General features: G+C 40.8%; 1 protein-coding gene across 1 annotated transcript in view; it reads left to right on the forward strand.

Annotated features, from left to right (window-relative positions):
• The window catches only part of RPS6KA1 (ribosomal protein S6 kinase A1), a gene marked incomplete in the record, with an annotated part of 1,961,688 nt that overhangs the window by 1,807,025 nt on the left and 131,598 nt on the right, over positions 1 to 23,065 (forward strand). The window contains 3 exon segments of the mRNA XM_044084242.1: positions 9,091 to 9,252; positions 21,084 to 21,160; positions 21,863 to 21,980. Coding sequence (XP_043940177.1) covers positions 9,091 to 9,252; positions 21,084 to 21,160; positions 21,863 to 21,980 — 357 coding nt within the window.

Below are 23,065 nucleotides of genomic sequence, written 5' to 3' on the forward strand. Positions count from 1 at the left end.
CTGAGCTTATCGAATCATAACTTAATTTCATAAGCCAGTACCTGTGGTGTGCTTTAGTAAACTGCTATTTCTGCATTGAAAGCATAAAATCTCGAACCATTTGTACAGACACATTTACTACTAGAATTGAACTAATTTGTTTCTGGAGCTTTACTTGTTTGTCCTTTACTAGTATTTGAAGTTTTTTTAATGCTGTAAAGTACATTGCACTTATTTACATGAGATTGAACATGTGACTGCACTGCCACCTTTAAAAATGTAACATTGAGTTCAAATGTTGCACTCTCTAAAACTAGTTCAAAAGCATAAGACCAGCAAACAGTGGCTATCTTCACCCAAACTTTTTATTTCCTTGTGCAAAAGCACATATAGAGTAAAAATCAGACCGGTTTTGGCTATACTATCATTTAGCCTTCATCAGTGTGAATACGTTGCAACAGTTTTACTCATTGAACTGTTTGTCTGTTTGAGACCTTGCAACTGCCGTACATGCAGAGTTTATTTCACTTTGGACTCTCTAAAACTAACCAAACACTTAATATCTGCAAGTGCTATATCTGTATAAAAATATTGTTTATGCATTGCAACACTTTATTACCATACTTTAATCGTCTTGACAGTGTCTGCTGAAACAGAATAATAGTAAAAAAAAAAAAAAAATTATTTGCCAGATCTGTAATTGTAAACCATTTATCTCAAGAATTTAAGTTGGCCATTGCTGAGCTACCAGATTCGTATACATTATTTACTACTTTTAAATCCAGTACTTGCCTGTTACAGTCATTTTTATTATTTTTTTTGCTGGCCATAAATGTGAATTGAATGGATTTTAATTTTTTTCTTTTTTGATCTACTATCCTTTTTTTAAGTCTGTACAAATGTGTTCTATTACTTTCTGAGAATAAGAGACTTTTTCCTGAAGATGTAACTTTTCTACCTGCACTGTAGCTGGGGCAACTGAACCAGAAGTTTTGCTTTTAGCCCATGAGTTAGCATATTTTTGTAGTAACTGATTTTTTTAATTCTGCACATCTGCGTAATTTATGGCACATTATTTTTACAAGTATTTTTGTTTGCTGCTACTGTACATTCTGTAGAATTTTTATTTTTTATAAGATTTTGTTAATAAAATCTAAAACAACATTTAACTCTAACAACATGTTCATACCTAGTATGGTACTATCACATTGAGAAGTGCTCCCTGCTGTAAAATTTAACCCTTTAAATTCTGCCATCATTATAGCTGTACGTGTGTCCTCTGGTAAAGATCTGTTTTTAAATGAAACTGATGCATCTGCATTAAACGGTGCATTATTTCATAATTTTTATGTAAACAATGAAATATATCATCTGCCATTTCTTTCTACCTTAAATAATGTCAGATAAATCAACTGGTTTGGTGCTGGACTCCACACCCGTTACAGATATTTTGAAAATCATTTTTATAGAACAAGTAACAGCATTAACTTGGTGTGCATTTTTTTTAGTTTTGCCAAAAAATCTGTATATTATTTACACCGGTGTTTAGTTTATTAGACTCATTTAGTTTTGCAGAATTGCTATGAATTTCTGCACTCTTACTTTTCCTCAGTGGAATATTTGCACTGGCTTCTGAAAACAGCAAATTAGAATTTAATACATTCAGAACATTATGTGCATTTGAAATAACATTAACTTGAGACACTAAAACTGTCTACTCTCTTCTGTCCTCAAGTCTGCATGTCGTATATTGTGTTTGTTGAACTGGTCTATATTTGTAACACGGCGACTTAACTCTGCATTTTGAATTGCATGTGCTGTAGCATTTACACTGATTTCTCAGGATTGTAAACTAGAATTTGTTACAATTTGCGCACATTTGAAACAGTATATACTAATATTAGAATGATTGTTGCCTCACAGCAAGAGGTTCTCCTGTTCGATTCTCAACTAGTGTGCAGGGAGTGCCTTCTGTGTGGAGTCTGCATGTCCTCCCCACGGGTCGAGTGGCGTTTCGAAAGACATACGTGAATGGGCGTGCCTTCGTTGAAGGTTGGGCGTCGAGCTGACAACTCGGCACTGTGAAAATCTACTGCCAATCATTAGCGGACCGGAGTTCCGCTGTGGCGACCCCTAACTGGGAAAAGCTGAAAGACGACGACAACAACAACTAATATTAGAATGATGAAAATACTTGCTGCGGATTATGAGGGAGTTTTTTCATTACTTCATTCATTACAGTTTACTTCTGTGTTTTAACCTTTTTGCATCTAGAAAGATTTAAAAATCTTTAACTGATAACCTTTGTATTTAAATGAGGATTTTTGTAACACATTTTTTAGACTGCTTTACCCAGTTTTTAACTTTAAACCACACATTTACTGTTGCTTTTACTGGAAAGCTTTTAAACTGTTTTCTACTTTTACTGTTTGACATATCTCTAACCTTTGCATTTGCTGATACTTTTACTTTAAGTCTTTCAAGTTTTCTGAAATTTACTGTCTGATTTAACTAGAGGGGGCATTAAGAAAGGTGGCTTATCTTGATTTTTTGAGCTTCCTTTTGTAAGGATTTTTTATCATCTTTTTGTTATTTGATAGTTGCTGATAACTGGATAATATCTACACTGGTACCTTGCAGGGCTATCTTTTTTTCTTGGAGATTTTTTTTTTTTTTTTTTTTAATATTTTGGTGTAGATTTTTTGTTATTGAATAATGTTTTTAATGAACGCTGCTACTGTGTAAATTACACATAGTTTGCTTTTGAATAGTTGTAGATTTGCGGGACTGCTATGGGGTCGTGGGACTCCATTTAAAAATCAGCTTTGTCTTTAAACTCCCCCCTTCGGCCACGTTGGCTGGCATTGTAAAAATTGACATGTTGTTGTTTGTCTTTTGGCTTTTTCCCGGTAAGGGGCTGCCACAGCGCAACTCTGGTCTGCTAATGATTGGCAGTAGATTTTTACGAAATGCAGAGGTGCCAGCTCAATGCCCAAACTTCAATGAAGGCACGCCCATTTACGCACGCATGTCTTTTCGAACGTTACCCAACCGCGGGGAGGACATAAAGACTCCACACAGAAGGCACTTCCAAGCTGAGAATCGAACGGGAGAACCTCTTGCTGTGAGGTAACAACGCTATCGCCGTACCACCATGGCATTGTAAGAATTGACATAAATGTCTTTATTTTTTAATTACCTGGTGCTGTACTGTGCTAAATATCTCAGCTGCTTGTTTATGTGCCAAATCTTATTGTACCTTTCAGAATAAACTGAATACTCAGACTTTTGTAGTTCTTGAAATTTAATTATGCTGTCCATTGTGACTGAATTCAGAATTGCTCCTTTCCCCTGTAATGGAAGAATAGAGACAAACTGCCCTGCTGTATACAGTTTCTGGACTTTTACTTACTTCTGAGTCTGAACTGCTGGACATTTGGCCTGACTTCTGTACTCAATCTTCTGAGTAGTTCAACTGACATCTGTCTACCTCTCATAATACTAAAAAGCGGTGTAAATTTCCTACAGATTCTACATGCCACTTTAAATTTTGTTTCCAAGCCTTGTACCATCTAAACAGGATCTGTTTTTGTACCAAATGTTCCACATACCCTGTTAGCACTTCTCATACTTATCAGTGTTTTGGCCTGGAGGTAATTTCACTGAACTTGTAACTTGGCACGTAAAAATCAACTACCGATCATTAGCGGACCGGAGTTCCGCTGTGGCGACCCCTAACCGGGAAAAGCCGAAAGAAACAAAAAAAACTGAAACATTCTTTACTATTGAAACTCCATTTACTAAAACTACATGTAAAATGTGAAATATAAAATGAAAATATGGGCCTGCTTTAATATGGCTGCATTGCTAAGCCTAATTAAAGAGAATACTGTATTTATGTAGGATTTACTCTGACCAAGCTAAATTTATGTGAACTTTATTCTTGTAATTGCTACAGAAATCAAAGGTGGTCAGTAACTCCCCAGCTTAGTGCTGTTTTTCTTCATTTGTTCCTGTAAAACTAAAAAAAAGTCTTTATTTTTCTGTTCTCCCACCTTCCCAGTTCACCCTATAATGGTAGGTCTGCCACTCCCTCACCCTCAAGATTTACCTTCTGGAGCTCCAGTGTCATTGCTTGCCTCTAACTGCAAACGTCTTCATTGTTCCAGGCTTAACTATACCACAAGACAAATGCTGCAGAGGTATTTTAAAAGCGCTCCAGTTTCTCTGCATGCCTATGTTTTGATTTCTAGCTACATAATAGCTGTTTCTTAATGCGTTTATGTTGTGCCATCTTGGACTGCACATTCAGTCACTTGGACAGCTTTTTCTCAAATGATGAATCACAGTTGAGGCAGAGATCCTCAAGGTTACATTTGGAAGTCTGCATTACTTTTATTTGCAGGATTGTGATGAATTTATAAGCATATTATTGCAACCTCTAAAGTTACAAGCTTCTGTTTTAATTTGAGGATGCCTGACTTGAGGCTTAGCCTGAAGGATATAGTTCAGCTGTTTTCCAATCATTTTATGACTGCAACAGCTGCTGTGTGCCACACATCAATTCACAATTACTTTGATAACTTGAAAGAGTATTTTGGGAAATTGTTTTATGAAATCATCCACTGTGCAAGGCTTGGCATTTTTTTATTATTTTTGTTGCAGAAATGCATTTATTTATTTAATTATTTACATTTGTTTACCAGGGTAGACCACTGATCAAACAATAACCAGTTATAGTCTCAGCCTGGGTTACATCATAATGTAATAGAACCATGTATAATATACAAATAACAGTGGTTTACATTTACGAAGCATAAAAAATGTGACAAATTATAACCGAATGTATGTACAGTTACATATGTGGAACAGAAAAGGGAGAACAGAATTAAAGTAGAAGTGGTGGAAACATGGTTTGCAGCTAGGTTAGGAAATCGAATAGAAACTAGTAAGATGAAAGCGATGACCAGATTATGTGCAGCGGGAGTAGACCAGTAGTGTTGAGTTAAGCAGGTGGATCACAGGTACATGAGAGGTAAAAGTCCTATGCAGTTATAAGAAGAGTGTCTTGAGTTTTCAGAATTAAACTGGTGAAACTCCCCATGACTGTGAGCTTGTTTACCAATGACAGACTTTTAACTGTGGGATTAAAAAGTGTGGCCCTTAGACTTACAGCTGAACTACATTTTCCAGCTGCCTCTTGACTATGCCAAGTGTCTGTTTTCATATCTGGGCATAAATGCAGTTTTGTAACCCAAAAGGCCACTCACTGTGTGGTTGCAGAACCATCATCTGAACAAAACATTAATGTTTTTGCTAATTTTGATATCAAAGCACTGCAATTAAAAAGAATATGTTGAACAGTTAAGGGAGAAATTTTCTCAAATTCACTGTATTATCAGTCTCTCATCTTTGTTGAATGCATCTTAATGGGACCAGTTTTCTTTTTTTAATCCAAAATATTTCTTTAGACCACCAAGTAAATGTGGTAGATATCACTTTTTTTAGGTGACTCATTTGTTAGTATCTTCCAGAAGAGCTGGATTCATTTTTCTCTCAGACATGAATGCAGTCATAGAGCTAATGTGCAAAAATTGTAGTGCTTCATGCTGGTATTATAGGATTTTACTAGGCTAATGGCCCTGGGGCCCTTACAAGCCTAGCCAAGAGTTATCCCCAAAAAAGAAACCTCGGTCAGCACCTGTTACCCCTGTCAGTGAGGGACAAAGGTGGAACCCCTGGGGCAAATTTATGGTTTCCCATCCACTCATCAAGGTTGCATTTGAAGAGGGTCAGTGAGGTACTTTGACATGTAAGGGGAGTCTGTTCCAGAGACTGGGCAGCCTCTGGGAGACAAACATGTCTCTCCAGCAGGTTTTGTTGATGTTGCATATTAGATTTAGGCCGATCAAGCTGGTAATGCGCGAGGAGTTAGGCTTACGGACATGGAGCATCTCTAGTAGTAGTAGGAGAGGGTCCGATATTGCCTTGTAGGTGAGACACAGATCACCTCTGAGCAATCTGTGTGATACCGAGTAGAGTGATAGTGATATAAGTGTGTCCACATAGGATAGGTGTTGGAGGCCATGGATCCTGTTTGTCGGGTATTTCTGTGGCCTTTCCAGTTGGTGCAGGTTTTTGGAGAGGTACATGCCAAATAGGCATTATACTCAATTATAGGTCTAATAAGGGAGGAGTATTTCTGGATGCAATCCTTTTACTTATGAGATGAACCAAGCAAAAGGCTTTTCTGACCACCACCGCCACATGATGGTCGAATGTGAGGTTGTCAACCTGAGTACCCAGGTCTCTCGCCACAGGTTGTGTGCTTAGAGGGTTGCTGTTGATGTGGTAATCAGTAGGGGTATTGTTTTTGCCGAATGGTACGATAATGCATTTCTTTGCATTTAACTTAAGGCCATGACTTTGGCATCAGTTATTTGTAGCTGTGAGACCCTTTTGCAGTATGTTAACATCAGTTGGGGAGTCAGTGACAGCACCCAACTTACAGTCATCTGCAAACTTAGTCAGCCACAGGCCCTTTGTCTTTGCCTGAACCTCTGAGTAGTATATGCCAAGCAGTAGGGGTCCCAGGACAGATCCCTGTGGAACACCACTAGTGACAGGTCTGCTGTCAAAGGTGGCAGCACATATTTTGACCTTGTGGGTCCTGTCTGTGAGCCAGTTGGCCACCCATCTGACTAGATAGGGATTAACACCAAGTTAGCTTTTCGATGATGCCCAAGTGGGGGGATTGTGTCAAAGTCCTTGGCCAGGTTAAGGTAAGCTGTATGTACTGACGTTCCCTCATCCAGGGCCTTGTTGACTGTCTCAAAGAAGTCAACTATGTTCAGTAGGCAAGCTTTGCCCCTGAATTAATTCAAGCTGGGTGGGGACAAGTGCTTGGAGATTGGCTATGTCCTTGTTTATGGGATCCATAATATGCTCCATGACTTTACAGATCAGACTAGTCAAGCTGATGGGGCGATAGTTTCCTGGGTCAGTAGTGGCACCACCTTTGTGCAAAGGGATGACAATGGCAGTTCTCCACTCTGCTGGAATGAAGTCTGCAGTTAGACTGCGGTTGAATAGGGTTCTCATTGCGAAGCTAGTTCTTGCTGGAGATGGTGCAGAATACAGCTTGGGATACTATCAGGCCCCATGGAAGCTGTGTTCTTTGCCTTTGATAGGGCCTTTAACACTTGATCTACAGAGATGTGAGGTGTGGGAGAAGTATCGGGGATGTTGACTGGGCCTTTGGGGGGGCGATAAGGGACTGATGTTTGTGCTGAACCTATCAGTCAACAGGTTGGCTAAGTCAGCAAAATCAGTGTAAGTGGTACCATTAAGTACTAGTTCAGAACAAACTTGGGCTTTGCCATGGAGGTTCCAAACATAACTGAAGAAGGACTTGTGGTTTCCCTTTGTTTTGGAGGCTAATTTCAATTTTTTGGAGGTTTTCAGTAGTGATCTAATTTGCTTGTTGAGGCAGAGGATGGAGTTTTTCCAATTTGGAATTTGTTCCTTTTTACCCTTGGACAACAGTTTTTTCCTTTTGTTGTAAAGCCTGTTGATAGAGAATGTCCACCAGATAGGTTTGTGTTTCCTTAAGGAGTAAATTTTATTTCTGTTGGGTATGGCTGAGTCCATGCAGTTGTACAAGGTGCTTGTATACTGCACTGGCTTTTACAGTTCAGCATAGTTGTCTGCATCATTTGAGGGTGGTGGTGTGAAGCTGCTGATAACCCTGCCTTAGGAGGTTGTAGTCAGCTGTTGAGAAGTTTATTAGCCTGGTTACAGCTGGGGAAGGGTTGGGTGGGATAGAAACTTGGAATGAGGCAGACCGATGATCTGATCTCACCGGAGAAACACGTACTATGGGAGTGGTGCAGCGGTCACCCATGTTGGTGAGAACCAAGTCCAGTATGTTATCTCCCCTTGTGGGGGATAAGACCAACTGATCTAGTGCGTTAGAATTGATGAAGTCAAGGAATCGTTGAGTGAGTGCATTAGTGCAGGAATAGTTCCACTCAGTCTATGGTGGGGTAGTGTGTAATGTAGTAGCGATGCATAGCCACAGACCTCATTTTTATCAGGAATAAAGAGATCTGAGCTATAGCCTTTGATAACTTTAATGTGTTGTTCCCATATGTAATGCACAGAATCCGGTTTCTTGTGGTATGGCAGTAGCAGTACTGAAGCATTGCCTCATGTCTGCAGGTGCATACGTCATAACATGGGTGGTGATCTTTCATTAAACACGGTTTCAGAACACTTCTCATTGTAAGTAATGTACAGTGAAACAGCAGTAACCACAAATGTAATTAGCTGACGTTTATTATACTCTAGTAACAGCAGTAGGTTCCCTTTTTAAACACTGTCTTAGACTAGATGGTGTCTCCTTAGTGCTGTACAGGTAATACACTACAAAAGGTGTATATGCAGTTAATGTTGATACATTAGTTAGTATCTATATTTGTGCAAAAAACTGAAGAGCTTAGTTTCAGCACTGCTATTTCTTTTAACCTCCTTTCTCAGTGCCCTGTGTTACTGCAACATTTGCTGTAGACTTTTTATGTCCATTTGTTTTGTCCGTTGGGGGTATTCTCTTGACTGAACTGAGGAAGAAAGCAGAGAACCGTAGCTGTTGTAGATTGTAGCATAGTCCAAACATGCAAGGAGTATTATAAGATAATAGACCACTCTTAGTATCTGTATGCCCTCTTCCAGCCAGTGCAGGTCTTGTAAAGGTAAAACATGTGTTTGTAGTGTCATAATGGTGTCCTGTACTAATTACAGGCAGGAGAATGCCCCTCCCACAAATCCTTGGGTACACTTCATTGCAATACTTCTGGTACCTGTCAGTACATTTGGTAGGAATAGTTAATGGTCAAGACTTTGCTTGTGGTATATGAACTAGGTGTGTGCGTGTGTATCCGTCTTGTCTGTCTACATGCATATTCGGCAAGGGTGTATAACAGGTATAGATTTGCATTTAATTTTTCCATCACGTTATCACTGATTTTCCAGCTAAGAGTTTGTGTACTCTTTTTTTGTACAGACACTATTTTGTTTTCCTGGATATCATCTCTACATATCTGTTTACTCTAGGTTGTTCACCGGGATCTGAAACCTAGCAACATCCTCTATGTAGATGAATCTGGAAACCCTGAGTCTATACGGATGTGTGATTTTGGGTTTGCAAAGCAACTGCGAGCTGAGAATGGACTTCTTATGACACCCTGCTATACAGCCAACTTTGTGGCCCCAGAGGTGAGACCTGTAGTGGAAATTGATTGTTACTGTCTACAAACAGATGTCTTCCAGGTATACCATCTCTGCATCTTTTCATGCCACTTATGTTTGCTTGACATACATATACAGGAATGTAACCACATATACAGGAATATAACCACATCTAGAAGAAGAAAATAAGTTGAGAAATGCTCATTGCTTCTACTCTTAGTGTGTCTGTGTATCAGAGAGTAAATTAAAAAAAAAATGTGCAGTTCTGCCTTGCCAGGTTTAAATACATATCCATAAAGCATTGTGAATGCCTTCACTAATCTTCACATATTCAGGAATCGGTTTTTAGCACTAAGCCTGTAGTACACTGTTTCTGAGATGTTATCAGAATGCTAATCTCTAAGTAACTATAGTAATAGCTCAGTTAGACACTGAGAATCCATGTATTCACCTGCTGGAAAACAGCGTACATCTCTTGTTCTCTACTGGGAAGAAAGCAAAGTGTTCTACATGAGCAAAGTCGTGGTTTATTTTTATTTTAAATTCACCTGACCAAAACATGTAAAAGAATCCCAAAACGATAACACTAATAAACTAGAGAGTCCAGCAGAATGCTCCTAAAACCAGCATAAACTTTTATTAAAATATTAAAATAACACAAACTGGGTAAACACTTTCATGGTAAATGTAGCACTTCGTCAGACCTAATACAGTTTTTCAGTTCAGATCCAAATATGTAGCAAAGACCAATCACATACAATACAATCATGTTCAGTTCATTGGCGAGCCTTGTGCACTGGCTTGGAAGGAATGCACCAGGCCCATGGTCCTTGTCTGCCTGCATACATATTATCCATTTAAGTTCACTCATTTCAGTAACGTGATCAACATTTCCGAATCTCATGTATAGGCACATACATATCGAACTTTTTCAATCCTGGCACACAGTTTTATAGTCGTATCTGCACACATATAAAGTATTTCACTTCTAACATTTCCTTTTTTTTTATTTATTTGTTGTTAAAAAAAAAACCCTCTGAACCAATTATTTGCTCCCAAAGACCACATACCACCTCAACCATTGGTCTATCTCTAATTACTTCTCTGGGAATCAGATGTCCTTCAAGGATGCATCTGCAGTCCTAACATATGGGTTGTCCTGCCTCAGGCAGCCCTTCGGTCGGCCGGATTCCAAAGTCTGGGTCTGGCCTCGGCTGATGTCGCACTTCACCCGACGTCATAGCTGCTGTTTATTGGGTATAAAGGCATCAGCCGACGCCATTTTCCTCAGTCTTTCTTGCCGCGCGGTGCCCGAAGCAGAAGCTGTTCGCAAGTGCCGGTCGGTCAGATCCAGAGATTTCTACTACCGAAGACTTCTAAAAAGCTAAGTACCCCGTTGGGGACTCTTTCTTGCCTCAGCCGATGTAAGACAAAGTAAATAATTGTTTAACTTGTGGGAAACAAATACCTCCTAACGATTTTCACTCTTACTGCCTTCCTTGCTTAGGCCCGGACCACGACGTATCAGCTTGTCTAGCCTGTGCTTCCTTCAACCGACGGACACTTAGACGTCGGTCGGAGTTTGCAGAGGAGTTTTTTGGTCCCACTTTTGCATACAAAATGCCGTCGGAGACTCCGACTACTCAATTAGCTAAAAAGCCCAAGGAAAAGGACCGACACTCGCGGCCCGCGGTTTCGGCTGAAACCACGGTTAGGCCAACCGCGAGTGTCTCTGTTTCGGCTGAAACCGAGCCCCCGGTTCTTCCTTCGGCCGAAAGCATGCCTCCGATAGCCGAGGCCTCACAGAGCATGGCTGAATCTGCTACTGAATTTACTGCTACAGAAGCAGGCACCCAGGATTTGTCAGACACTATTCCTTTAGACATATCTACCCCTGCACGTGGAGCTGCTAGACCCCCTGCTTCTATGTCTATCAAGGCTTTTGCCAGGGCTAAAGCAGCTAAATCTTCTAAGGCCTTACCTGCTAAAACTCCTTCACATAGGCCTACCTCCAGTTCCCAAATGCTCAGCCTGGCTGAGGATCTCATTTCTTTGATCAGGGGATCCCAACCTCACCCAGACAAGAGGCCTAGGACTGAACCCCCGGAACCTGTCTCTACAGATTATTCCTCGGATGACTCAGACATTTTAGACCCTCATGAAGGCCCATATTCTCCTTATGAGGATTCTGATGCAGAAGACTCCATTCCTTCTGCTTCTCCTCCTGAAGAATTTTCCTTTGGGGAAACCTTGCATGCTATGAGGGAACACTTCCAATGGCAGGGCCAGGATTTTTCAGATTCAAGGAAAAGGCTAAGGACCTTTTTACACTTACCACAGCATAGGCCTTTAGCCATTCCGCCAGTACTAACAGTTGTTGATGATGCATATAATGATGCCTGTACTGCCCCTGATTCTCTTCCTCCGGCCCCTGCCAAGCCAGACTGATATTACAGGGTCCCAGACACACATTACCATTTGTATAAGGCTCCTGTTGCAGACCCTGAAACCATTTCACAGGGCCCTAAAGGTGTGGCAGCTGCCTCTGCCAAAAACCCTCTTCCCTCTGAAAGGGAATCTAGAGCATTAGAGAGATGGGGTAAAAAGGTTTATACTTCTGCTACTCTTTCGGCCAGGGCCTTGAACTGTCAATTTCACATGATTCAGTACCAGGAATTTTTGTTAGATCAGATAAACAAAAAACTGTCTTCTCCTGAACCTCTAGACCGCAAGCCCCTTCAGGATTTGGTACATAACTCTCAGCAGGTCAGTAACCATTCCTTAAAATGTGGCTATGATGCACTGGAGGCTTCCTTTAGATCAGCTATGACTGGAACAGTGATTCGAAGGCATGCCTGGTTAAAAGAACAATCCTTACCAGACCATGTTAAGTCAAAACTCCTAGATGCTCCCATGGAGAAACAAAGTTTGTTTGGCTCCCCTGCATAGGAGGTTCTAAAGAAGGTGGAAGAAAAAGCAAAATCTGTCCAAACAGTCAAGGATTTCTTACAGGTCCAACCTCCGAGGTTTAGCAGAAATTGGCCTTCGAAGAATTGGTCCTTTCCAGACAACTCCAGAGCGCAGAGAGGCAGAAATAGACGCCCCAGAGGCAGAGGTCAATCTAGGGGTGCCTACAGGGGACGTCAGTGGCAACCTGCCAACCAGAGAAGTACTGCCACAGATTCAACTACAACTACTTCCACAGGGCAGACACAATGATTTGGCTCTAGTTCCGCCTACCAGGGAACAACTGGAAGCACCCTTGGGCGGAAAGCTAGCCTTATTTTCCAACAACTGGCATTACATTACAGGAGACAAACGGACTTTACAAACAATAGACAAGGGCTACAGGTTTCACTTCCACACTCTACCAAAAAAGAGAGGAATGCCAAACCTACCACCAAGCCAAAAAACAGACGCTCTAAGACAAGTCAACAACTTACTAAGGATGAGAGCTATAGAAGAGGTACCACCTATGGAACAAGGCCAAGGATTTTACTCCAGGCTTTTCCTTGTACCAAGAAAAGAACATCAATGGAGACCTATTCTAGACTTGTCCGCACTGAACACATACCTCATTGTTCCAAAATTCAAAATGCTGACCCTCCAGCAGCTTCTTCCCATGCTGGGCAAGGAGTCTTGGCTGGTGACTCTAGATCTCAAGGAGGCATACCTGCACGTCCCTATACGACCAGATTGCAGAAGACACCTCAGATTTCTTGCAGGATCAGAGCATTATCAATTCTCAGCATTGCCTTTTGGCTTATCTACTGCGCCCAGAGTATTCACGAAATGCCTGGCATCAGTAATTGCTCATTGCAGGCTTCAGGGAATTCAAATTTACCCATACCTGGACGACTGCCTAATACAAGCGGACAACAAGGCAAAATTAACAAGAGATTTTGAAAATGTCATACAACTGTTGCAAGCCTTGGGATACACAGTCAACATGCAAAAGTCAAGACTAGTACCATCCCAAAGGATAACATTCTTGGGTGCAGAATTGGATACATCAACTCAGATGGCTTTTCTCACAGAAGAAAAACAAAAGCAACTGCCAGCCTACTTCATGACATTAACAACACAAACTCTGCTTACTGCAAGGAAAGTCCTGCAAGCCCTGGGCTACATGGCATCATGCATAATATTGGTTCCACATGCCAGGCTGCATATGAGAAAGCTACAATTGTACCTAAGGAATGTATGGTCTCAACACAAGCACAGTCTAGAAGCCCAGATTCCAATAATTCCATGCCTGAAGCAAGAATTCCTGTGGTGGGCTCAGGCCTGTCAGTTAAACAGAGGCTTGCCTTTCCACAAACCTCATCCAAGCCAGACCATCACCACGGACGCCTCAGACCTAGGATGGGGGGCACACATGGTGGACAAGTGTATTCAAGGCCTATGGACCCAAGACCAGCTGAATCTACACATAAATCTAAAGGAGATGCTGGCAGTGAAACATGCGCTCCAGGTATTCAGACCACTCCTTCAACAGGGTCATCTGCTGATAAGGACGGACAATACCACAGTCATGTGGTACATCAACAACCAGGGAGGTACACATTCATATCCTCTATGCCGGATGGCAATGGACCTGTGGAATGTGGCCCTGAATCTCAACATTCAACTTCAGGCCAGATTTGTACCAGGAAATTCTCTAGCAGACACCTTAAGCAGAACTACCATGGATGCTCACGAATGGATGCTGCATCCAGATATCTTCAAAGCCATAACAAAGAAATGGGGACTACCAGAGATGGACCTGTTCGCCTCCCCACACAACCACCAATTGAAGAAATTCTGCACAAGAGCATACCACCCACTTGCTTGGAAGGTGGACTCCCTTTCCTTCAGCTGGAAAAACCTGACAGCATATGCATTTCCACCTCTTCCCTTGATGTACAAAGTTCTACTGAAGATCAGAGAGGATCAGCCAAGGGTAATCCTGATAGCTCCAGACTGGCCGAGGCAACATTGGTACCCGCTACTGAGAAGCATGTCTCGGACACACGCATGGCCTCTACCTCTATGTCCCTTACTTCTAACGCAGGACAACTACAAGATCCTACATCCAAACTTGAAAACACTGCAGCTAGCTGCTTGGAATATTGCATAAAACAAAATAACCCAGGTTTATCCCAGAGGGTTAAGGACATTATCCTGGAGGCACGCAGACCTTCCACAAGGAAGACTTATTTAGCCAAGTGGAAAAGATACCTCATTTGGAGTACAGCAAAGGGAGAAAATGTCTCATTGGCAAACATAGCACACATCCTGGAATATTTAGCAGAACTGTTCCACAATGGCCTGTCTTACTCCTCCATTAAGATTCATGCATCAGCAATTTCAGCAGAATACAACATGGATCCTCCTGTCTTCTCTCATCCTCTACTCAGGCAGTTCTTGAGAGGAATCAAAAATGTAAAACCTCCAAGGAAACCACCTTTACCTACATGGGATCTCAACTTTGTGCTGGAAAAGTTAACACTTCCCCCTTTTGAACCAGCAGCAACAGCAGAATTACAGTTCTTGTCTTGGAAAACTGCTTTCCTGCTAGCAATCACTTCAGCAAGAAGGGTATCTGAGTTACAGGCACTAATGGCAGTACAACCCTTCCTTATCTTCCATCAGGACAGAGTCTCTCTGAGAACTAATCCTACCTTTATGCCAAAAGTGGTCTCCAGAGTATCATTGAACCAAGCGATTCATTTACCTACATTCTTCCCCAACCCACAGAACAGGGAGAAAAGACTGCTACATACCTTGGATGTGCACAGACAATTACGCTACTATCTGGACAGAACTAAGACCAGCAGAAAAACTGACCAGCTTCTGGTAGCATATGCCTCAGGAATGCAAGGAAAAGCAATTTCAAAACAGACAGTCTCAAAATTGATAGGAAATTGCATTCGATTTTGCTACTCTTTTCATGGAAAGACAACTCCTGAAAATATCAGACCTCATTCCACAAGAGCTACAGCCACCACTACAGCTTTCCTACGAGGAGTGGCTACCAAAGACATTTTAGAAGCTGCTACTTGGAGCTCCGTGCATACATTTGCCAAGCATTATAATCTTCCCTTATATTCTAGATCCCGAGCAGGTTTTGCTACTGCTGTTTTGCAAGGGATCTTAACTACACCATCTTTATCTTAGTGCCTCCTCCCCCAGTTTGGCTATGGTATTCTACCCATATGTTAGGACTGCAGATGCATCCTTGAAGGACATAGTACAGTTTTGTACCTACCATAAATGTAGATGTCCGGTAGGTATGCATCTGCAGTCAGGATTACCCACCCTCCTTCCCCTCTGTGGTATTCCTAGGGTATTTACCCCTCTTTTAGCTAGCTGGGGGAATCTATTATGGTGTATTTGTTTGTATATATGTATATATATATATATATATATATATATATATATATATATATTTATATTGTTTGCTATCTACTGTTTGGAATTATTTGCATTTATCCAAATTTAGCCTTCCTAGAGGGCACCTGGCATCTGGGGCAAGAAACACTGAGGAAAATGGCGTCGGCTGATGCCTTTATACCCAATAAACAGCAGCTATGACGTCGGGTGAAGTGCGACATCAGCCGAGGCCAGACTCAGACTTTGGAATCCGGCCGACCAAAGGGCTGCCTGAGGCAGGACAACCCATATGTTAGGACTGCAGATGCATACCTATCGGACATCTACATTTATGGTAGGTACAAAACTGTACTTTCTCAAAGCATACCTCTCAAACTGAAAACATCAAAAATCTGGACAAAGGCCCATGAAAAATAGGTACAAATTTGTACGCTGATTAACATTAAATTTGCGTACATAATTACGTAACCATGCCAACTCCAATAGAATTGTGGGATACCAACTTTCAAACACAAACTGAAGAATAGACAACCAAAATATGGCCCCAGACCCTGTAGTAAATAGTAACCATTTTTTTAAATGTGTTCACTGGGAAGGGAGAAGATGATGAACCTTAGGATTTTGTTTTTGATGACTTGCAGTATGTGGGTTTTGTGGTAAAAGTGAGGCATTTAATGGTAGGCAATATTCTAATCTTAGCAATAGAATATTATAGTTTGCGTAGACCTCCAAAAGTCATTCTCCATGGCCTACTGAGCAATGACATAGTTAGAGTTTGTGCCGCCCGTGGCTGTCTTTGTGTTTCTTGCCCCCCCCTCACAAAATCATGGTCAGTGGGGTCCCCATACACAGCCCTTCCCCCTGTACCCATTCCAGTGTCCCATTACTTGGCTATTTTGCCCATTTACCATAAACACTGTAATGTGCATACTGCTTTATTTCTACAATGATTATTTGGATTTCATTTAAAACTTTTATTTTACATTTTGTAGCACAAACGCCAAAAGACATTTGCTAAACAAAACAATACAGTCTCACAATGCAAATAGACATGGCATTAAAACTTCTCTGCCCTTCAAACTCACATTCAAAGAAAATGCAAAAGTCATCTAAATTCCACATTAAAGACATCTGTATCTAATTAAGAGGTTGATGCTGGCAAACAACTTCATATTTCATTGTTTCATCTACAAATAAAGTACCTGTTGCCCTTGAAGAATAAATTGCCTATGTTACATTAAAAAAATGATGAGCTAATAATATTGCAATAGGGAATGGATGGCAAAGTGATATTAGGTTAATAGTTACTAGGTATCTCTGCCAAAGAGGACATTCTCAGGACTGCAGCATCCAGCCCCTTTAAAAGCACAACACAGTACAGTATCAGCAATCCATTTACATACTGTGGGAGTAGAACCCACAGCCTTCTGCATCAAAAGCAAGTGTACTACCTGTTGTGCTACTAACACAAACAAACTTGGCATAACCAGGTCTAAACTTCTCTCCCTGTGAAGAGCTGTGCAGCACAAGAAATCTGGAAAATGCCAAAATGTATTTGGGGAGGGGGACAAAGGCCCAAAACCAGGGACACATTTTAAACATTGCTTGTATAATCTAAAAAGTTGTTAGAATAAAATGTTTTGTGTTACTGTCCATTTCCTGAAAGATAGGAAGACTGAAAACTTAAAGAGCTATCATTATTTAGTTAATTGAGCTCTCACCGATTTGCCAGAAAACTACAAATGTTGAGGGACAGACCAAAAGTATGAGCCAGGCATTCTGTGAAGCTTTGGACAGTTGAGAAACTCCTTAAATCATGAGTGGTGGTATGGGTAGATAATTTAGACTCTTGGTCCTTGTACCCAAGGTACAGGGTTTGAGTCTGAGCAACCCTAACTACCAGCCCCTCCTAAGTGGGGCATTTTATACACACACACACACACACACACACACACACACACACACACACGCACTCTCTCTCTAACAGCTTTGTAATTCACACACACGTACACACACTCTCTCTCTCTCTAACAGCTTTGTCATTCACACACGCAGTCTCTGCAACAGCTTTGTAATTCACACACGCAGTCTCTGCAACAGCTTTGCAATTCACACAAGCAGTCTCTGCAACAGTTTTGTAATCCACACACGAATGCAGTCTCTGCAAAAGCTTTGTAATCCACACACGAATGTAGTCTCTGCAACAGCTTTGTAATCCACACACGAATGCAGTCTCTGCAACAGCTTTGTAATCCACATTCAAATGCAGTCTCTGTAACAACTTTGTAATCCACTTCAATGTAGCATGTCATAATGCGGTATACTTGAGCAGAAACATTCAAAACAAATGCATTCTCTAAAGTTTGTCATAGTAACAGTACACTTGTGCTGAAACATTCAAAACAGTACAGTCTCTAAAGTTTCTTGTAACATTCCAAATAATGCATAATGCAGACTCTGAGTTTCTCTGGCCGTACACTTGGTAAACACTTCAATAGTGCAATCTCTAAGTTACACTTACTTGAGCAGACAGTAACAGCTTAAGGAGCCGGGAAGAAAGAATAAACCTGCGGACTGTTAAAATAAGTGCTGTGCAGTGAATAAACCATAAATCACACATGCACTTCAATGCATAATGCAGTCTCTAAGCTTCTCTCTGCAGCATATTTGGTAAACACTTCAGTATTCAACCGTGGTACACATACAGACACAGCACTTTTCTATAAGTTTGAGTCACATCTGTTATAAATTTTACTTGTAGTTCAGAATCTAAAACAAAAGTTCCAAGTTCAAGCACGATGGATTTTGCATTCTCCCCTTTTTCTTAAGTAATTCTGTAGTGAAAAGTTTTCTTGTGGAAATTTACGGCTGATTTGCAAAGTTGACACGTTTTTACCTTCTGACGTTTCCTTCCATTGGGAATCGGGAATGGGGTTCACCACCGCTACTCCTAGTCTGACAAGAACTTGTTCTGCTGCTACAGGGTTGCCATCTCCAAGTCCTGAGTGACTCTTGCCTTCTTCTAAGACATAAACAAACTCAGTCACTCAACCCAGAACAGTCCTCAGCCGAATTCCGACAGGCTGGCAGGCTGCTTACAAAGCTGATGTCACCACACACGCCTCTGCGCGTGATGACATCAGCCCAAAAAGCCAGAAAAAAATTTTTAAAAAAAGCCAGGAAATTCAGAAATTAAGTGGTGCCACTCGAGAATCGTAGCAGCTCATTATCTGGACCTTAAACCGGTAAAAACCGAGAAATTTGGCACAGTTGAGAAGTACGAGTCAAAGCCATTCCCATATTCCCTGTACCTGGAAACACACAATCACTCAGTACAAGTTGCAGCAAGGTGCAAAAATCCTGCAACCAACTGTCTCCTGTTGGCTGATATCTAGTGTTCCATTTTTTTTTTTTTTTTTTACCTCTCATCCCTTTCAGCGCATTCGTAATTTCCTACTGTTCCTAATATGCATTTAGTAACCAACCTGATATGCATTCAGCCACTGGACTTGACATGCTCAGAAATATATCTCAAAAATTTAGTGCACCCTGAAAAGAATAACCAAACTAATGACATTTTCAAAACACAGAGATTATACTTTTGAATATCCAAGCCATAGCTCTCAACCTCTGAGCCCATAAAAAAATCTGGGCAAAGCTCCAAAAATAAGGACACATTTTAAATATTGCTCATATGAACTTAAAAAGTTGCTAGAAGGTTTTGTGTTAGCGTGCAATTTCTGGAGGTTATGAATTCTAATAAAACTCAAATCCCTGTCATTATTTAGTGAATTCACTCCTCACTGGTTTCCCACAAAAATCCAGAAAATCACAAGTTTTATGAGGAGCAGACCAAAAATATGTAAAAATATGGACATTCTGCAGAAATCTGGACAGTTGAGAGGTAAGATCCAGTTTTTACATATGCTACTAAGATCCACACATATAGCGGTCATAGTCTAAACTGCAACAACAAACAGTACATCTTAATTTTCACAAAGGCAAACATTTTGTTGCAAAACTGTCACAAAGCAAGTGGAAACATGTTGAAGTAAGTCTCCCACACAAGGGCAGCAAAATTTCAAAACATAAGAAGTAACTACAAATTTAACAATCTTCCCCTCTGTAAAGGAGACAAAATAGGTTAACATTTTGCCAGGTGAATTAGTCTGTATACCATATTCCTTCATCAGGTGCCTTTATTTTCTTATTTTAAACAAGGATACATCAACTACAGTGTTATTCATGTTATTAGCCTGATTTCAAGTTTCATTCAAATTGTATGCTTTTTCTCCTGATGTAAAGACATTCATTAGGCTGAAAGTAATGTGGTAAGCATGGTTTATCATATTGTCTGCTAGGAGGCCTGGGTTATGTTTCCTATTTTCACACAAGTGGTAGGAGACTTTGGGGGAAGAGAGGAAGGAGAGAGAGGGGGTGATGTCCTATAGTGGGTTTGAATATTTTGAAGCCTAGACAGAGTTAGCTCTTTTTTGGTGTGAGGGGAGAGCTGGAAATAGAAAAATGTTTTTTTAGATGCAGTTAGTGGGAGGTGGACAGTGGTAAAACGAATAGAAGAGGCAGCTGTCTGTCTGACATAGAGGAATAATGCCACATATATCACCTAAGGTGTTGGAAGATCTAACGATGGGGTGGTGATCTGGTCCAAACCACTGCAGTATTGGCACATACTGAAGAAGTGTATAGCATATTGCAAAGACGCTCATCTGGAGTGTTTCTCCCCGGGCCTCTGCTGAAAATTTGCTCAACCCAAGTCAGACTTTCCCGGTATATGCTGGCCATGGAACTGGTTCAGTCATCTGATTCTGCCAAATCTGATTTGTGCTGGAGTGTGCAGGTGCACAAGAAAGAGCAATGGGCCCTTAAACACCTACGTCAGCTACCAGGAGTGGTACTAGTGTCAGAAAAAATGGTCTCCCCAATGGTTTCCTTGGATGATGACCAGTTCCATGTTCAGCTCTCACCCATAGTGGGTAATGAATGGGTGCAGTTATTGGTTTTGGGGTATCGGATTGTCAGCAGATGTGGGTGGAGCAGGGAAACAAACACACAAAAGTAAATAAAAAAACAAATGTCCAGAGGAAGCGTGTTAAATGTGGAAGTCAGTATCTGAGAAAAGGCCACTGTTAAAATTAATACACACAAACGAGCTACAGCAAATAGTAGAAATGATGAAGTGAAAAAAAATAATTAAATCTCTGTATGAACCACTGAAGGTTGTTAGTATGTGTGTGTTTGTGTGCACGAGAGGTGATTTATACCTGTATTGGTGTGAGTAACTAATCAGGCAGTGTTCATTTTTTCTGACTTTGCTTGTATAATGCTGATTTTTTTTTGGGGGGGGGGGGGGGGGGTTTGTTTGTTTTTTTTTTTTTTTTTTTCTTATTAGAAGGGCCAAGTTTGATTTAAGTTCCACATACCAAACAAGGAGGTCAGATTCCTGAAGCTTGTTTATCTTGTAGGTCCTGAAACGTCAAGGTTATGATGAAGCTTGTGATATCTGGAGCCTGGGGATTTTGCTGTATACCATGCTAGTTGGGTAAGTGTGCAAGTGGCCTGGTTTATTGTGCAGTACAGGTATCATAAGTAGTGCTTATTGGTGTCTAATACTGCATTTAAACACGTTTGTATTGCATCCTGTAATTTCCCCTGTCAATAAATGGACCTTTGTTACCTTTTAAGAAGCATGAAATCATCATCCAGAACTTGATAAAAACATGCATCAGTTAAAACATATTGTCAGCATACGTTATAATCCACTGTTGTACTGTTTTAAACTGCACACTTCTGCCCTCTGGGTCTTCCTTGAAAGAGGGCCACTGGCTTGGTCACTTCTAAGTTTCTGAAAGTGTAGAGTTGGTTGTGCGGATGTAGTCTTGGTGTACTTGTATACATGTTATATGAAATAAGATAAATAATAGCACTTAAATTCAGCTGGGAAAAAGAAAATGTTGACCATGTCTGCCTACCCTGAAGTACAGGAAATTGACACAATGAAGACAGAGGGCAGAAACAAATGTAAAATGTCAGAGCTGTTTTACTAAACTGAAAATGTTAGACACAAATTAAATTTGATTCTCTTGTTAACTTTGCTGACAGTTTCCTCAAAATGTCATTATTTCATAGTGTATTTAAATTGCTTACTATACCAAAAAGCAGATGGTGTCCTGCACAGATTTGTTTGATTCCTTGAGCTGTGTGTCTGTCATGCATCTGTTTTTTTTTCCCTTTCTGGTTTCAGATACACTCCTTTTGCCAATGGGCCCGATGACACCCCAGAAGAGATCCTAAATCGAATTGGCAGTGGGAAGTTCAGCCTGAAAGGAGGAAACTGGGACACGGTTTCTGACTCTGCCAAGGTTAGCTGAAGTGTTTTGGTAAAGTAGGTGGAAAAGTGTCTTAAGCTTCCAGAAAACATTCTGACTGGTCCGAGAAGGCAGATATGCATAATGATTAAGAACATTTGTATTGTTATACTATATGAGAAGATAAACCATAGGATGGATTTAAGATATGATCTTTGAAATCTGCAGTCTGTGATCAGTAAAAGGGTACATCTGCATCCTGAATAAGAACATTTGTAGTGTTGTATGTAAGAAGCTAAAACGTGGTAGATGTAAGATGTTTTAGAAGTTTGCACTGTTGGGGACAGGAAGCAAAGGGTGACAATCTACGAACATTGATGCTACTGAAAGGTAGATTAAGTAAGAGAAAAATACAGTATAATGAAGGGCACATTGGGAAGAAAGAGGGCATGACTTCTGATTATCTGGAAGATTATGTAGGTCATAAATGAGAAGGTTCACAGAAATAGTCCGAGGTATTCCAAGGCCATGGAGTCTCATGACCAGTTTGCCTTGCCAGTACTCTCCCTCAGGCTGCTCCTCTTTTCTTCAGGAGAGTCGTACTGCTCAATCCTGGAGTGAATTTGTGGATACATCTAGTTTATGTTAAATGGAATATAGTTAAGTCGCACTTAATATGTAGAGGGAGTTTATTTCATTGGTTTGAGAGGTGCTGAGTTATAAACTTGTCCCTCTGCTATGTCTTATTCATCTGTTGGTGAAGATTTAGGACCCTGGCTCTAGTACTGGTTGAGATATTGGATTTACAGAGAAACAGGAGATCTATGACCGTCAGGTCTCTAATGGTGTGAAAAGTGAGACAGAGACCTCCCCTCAAAAGTATAAAAGGCATTGAGTAGGGGATAAGGCTTCCAGCCTCCTTTGATAGTGCTTTAGGCCCTCAGTCTTTTTGGTTAGACACCTTTGCGGTCTTTTTAGTAGTTTGATATGTTGAGAGGGATGCATCCCAAAGGGGGGGGGGCTTCTACTTGGTAATTGGTCTAATCAATACTGGATATGAAGTGATGACCTCTTTAGACCAAAGTGATATTCCTTTGACAATTAGCTGGGTGAAATAAAAAGATTTCCGTACAACTGTT

Source organism: Protopterus annectens, chromosome 1.part1 (assembly GCF_019279795.1).
Source record: "Protopterus annectens isolate FY-2018-M chromosome 1.part1, PAN1.0, whole genome shotgun sequence".
Classification (NCBI taxonomy): Eukaryota; Metazoa; Chordata; order Ceratodontiformes; family Protopteridae; genus Protopterus; species Protopterus annectens.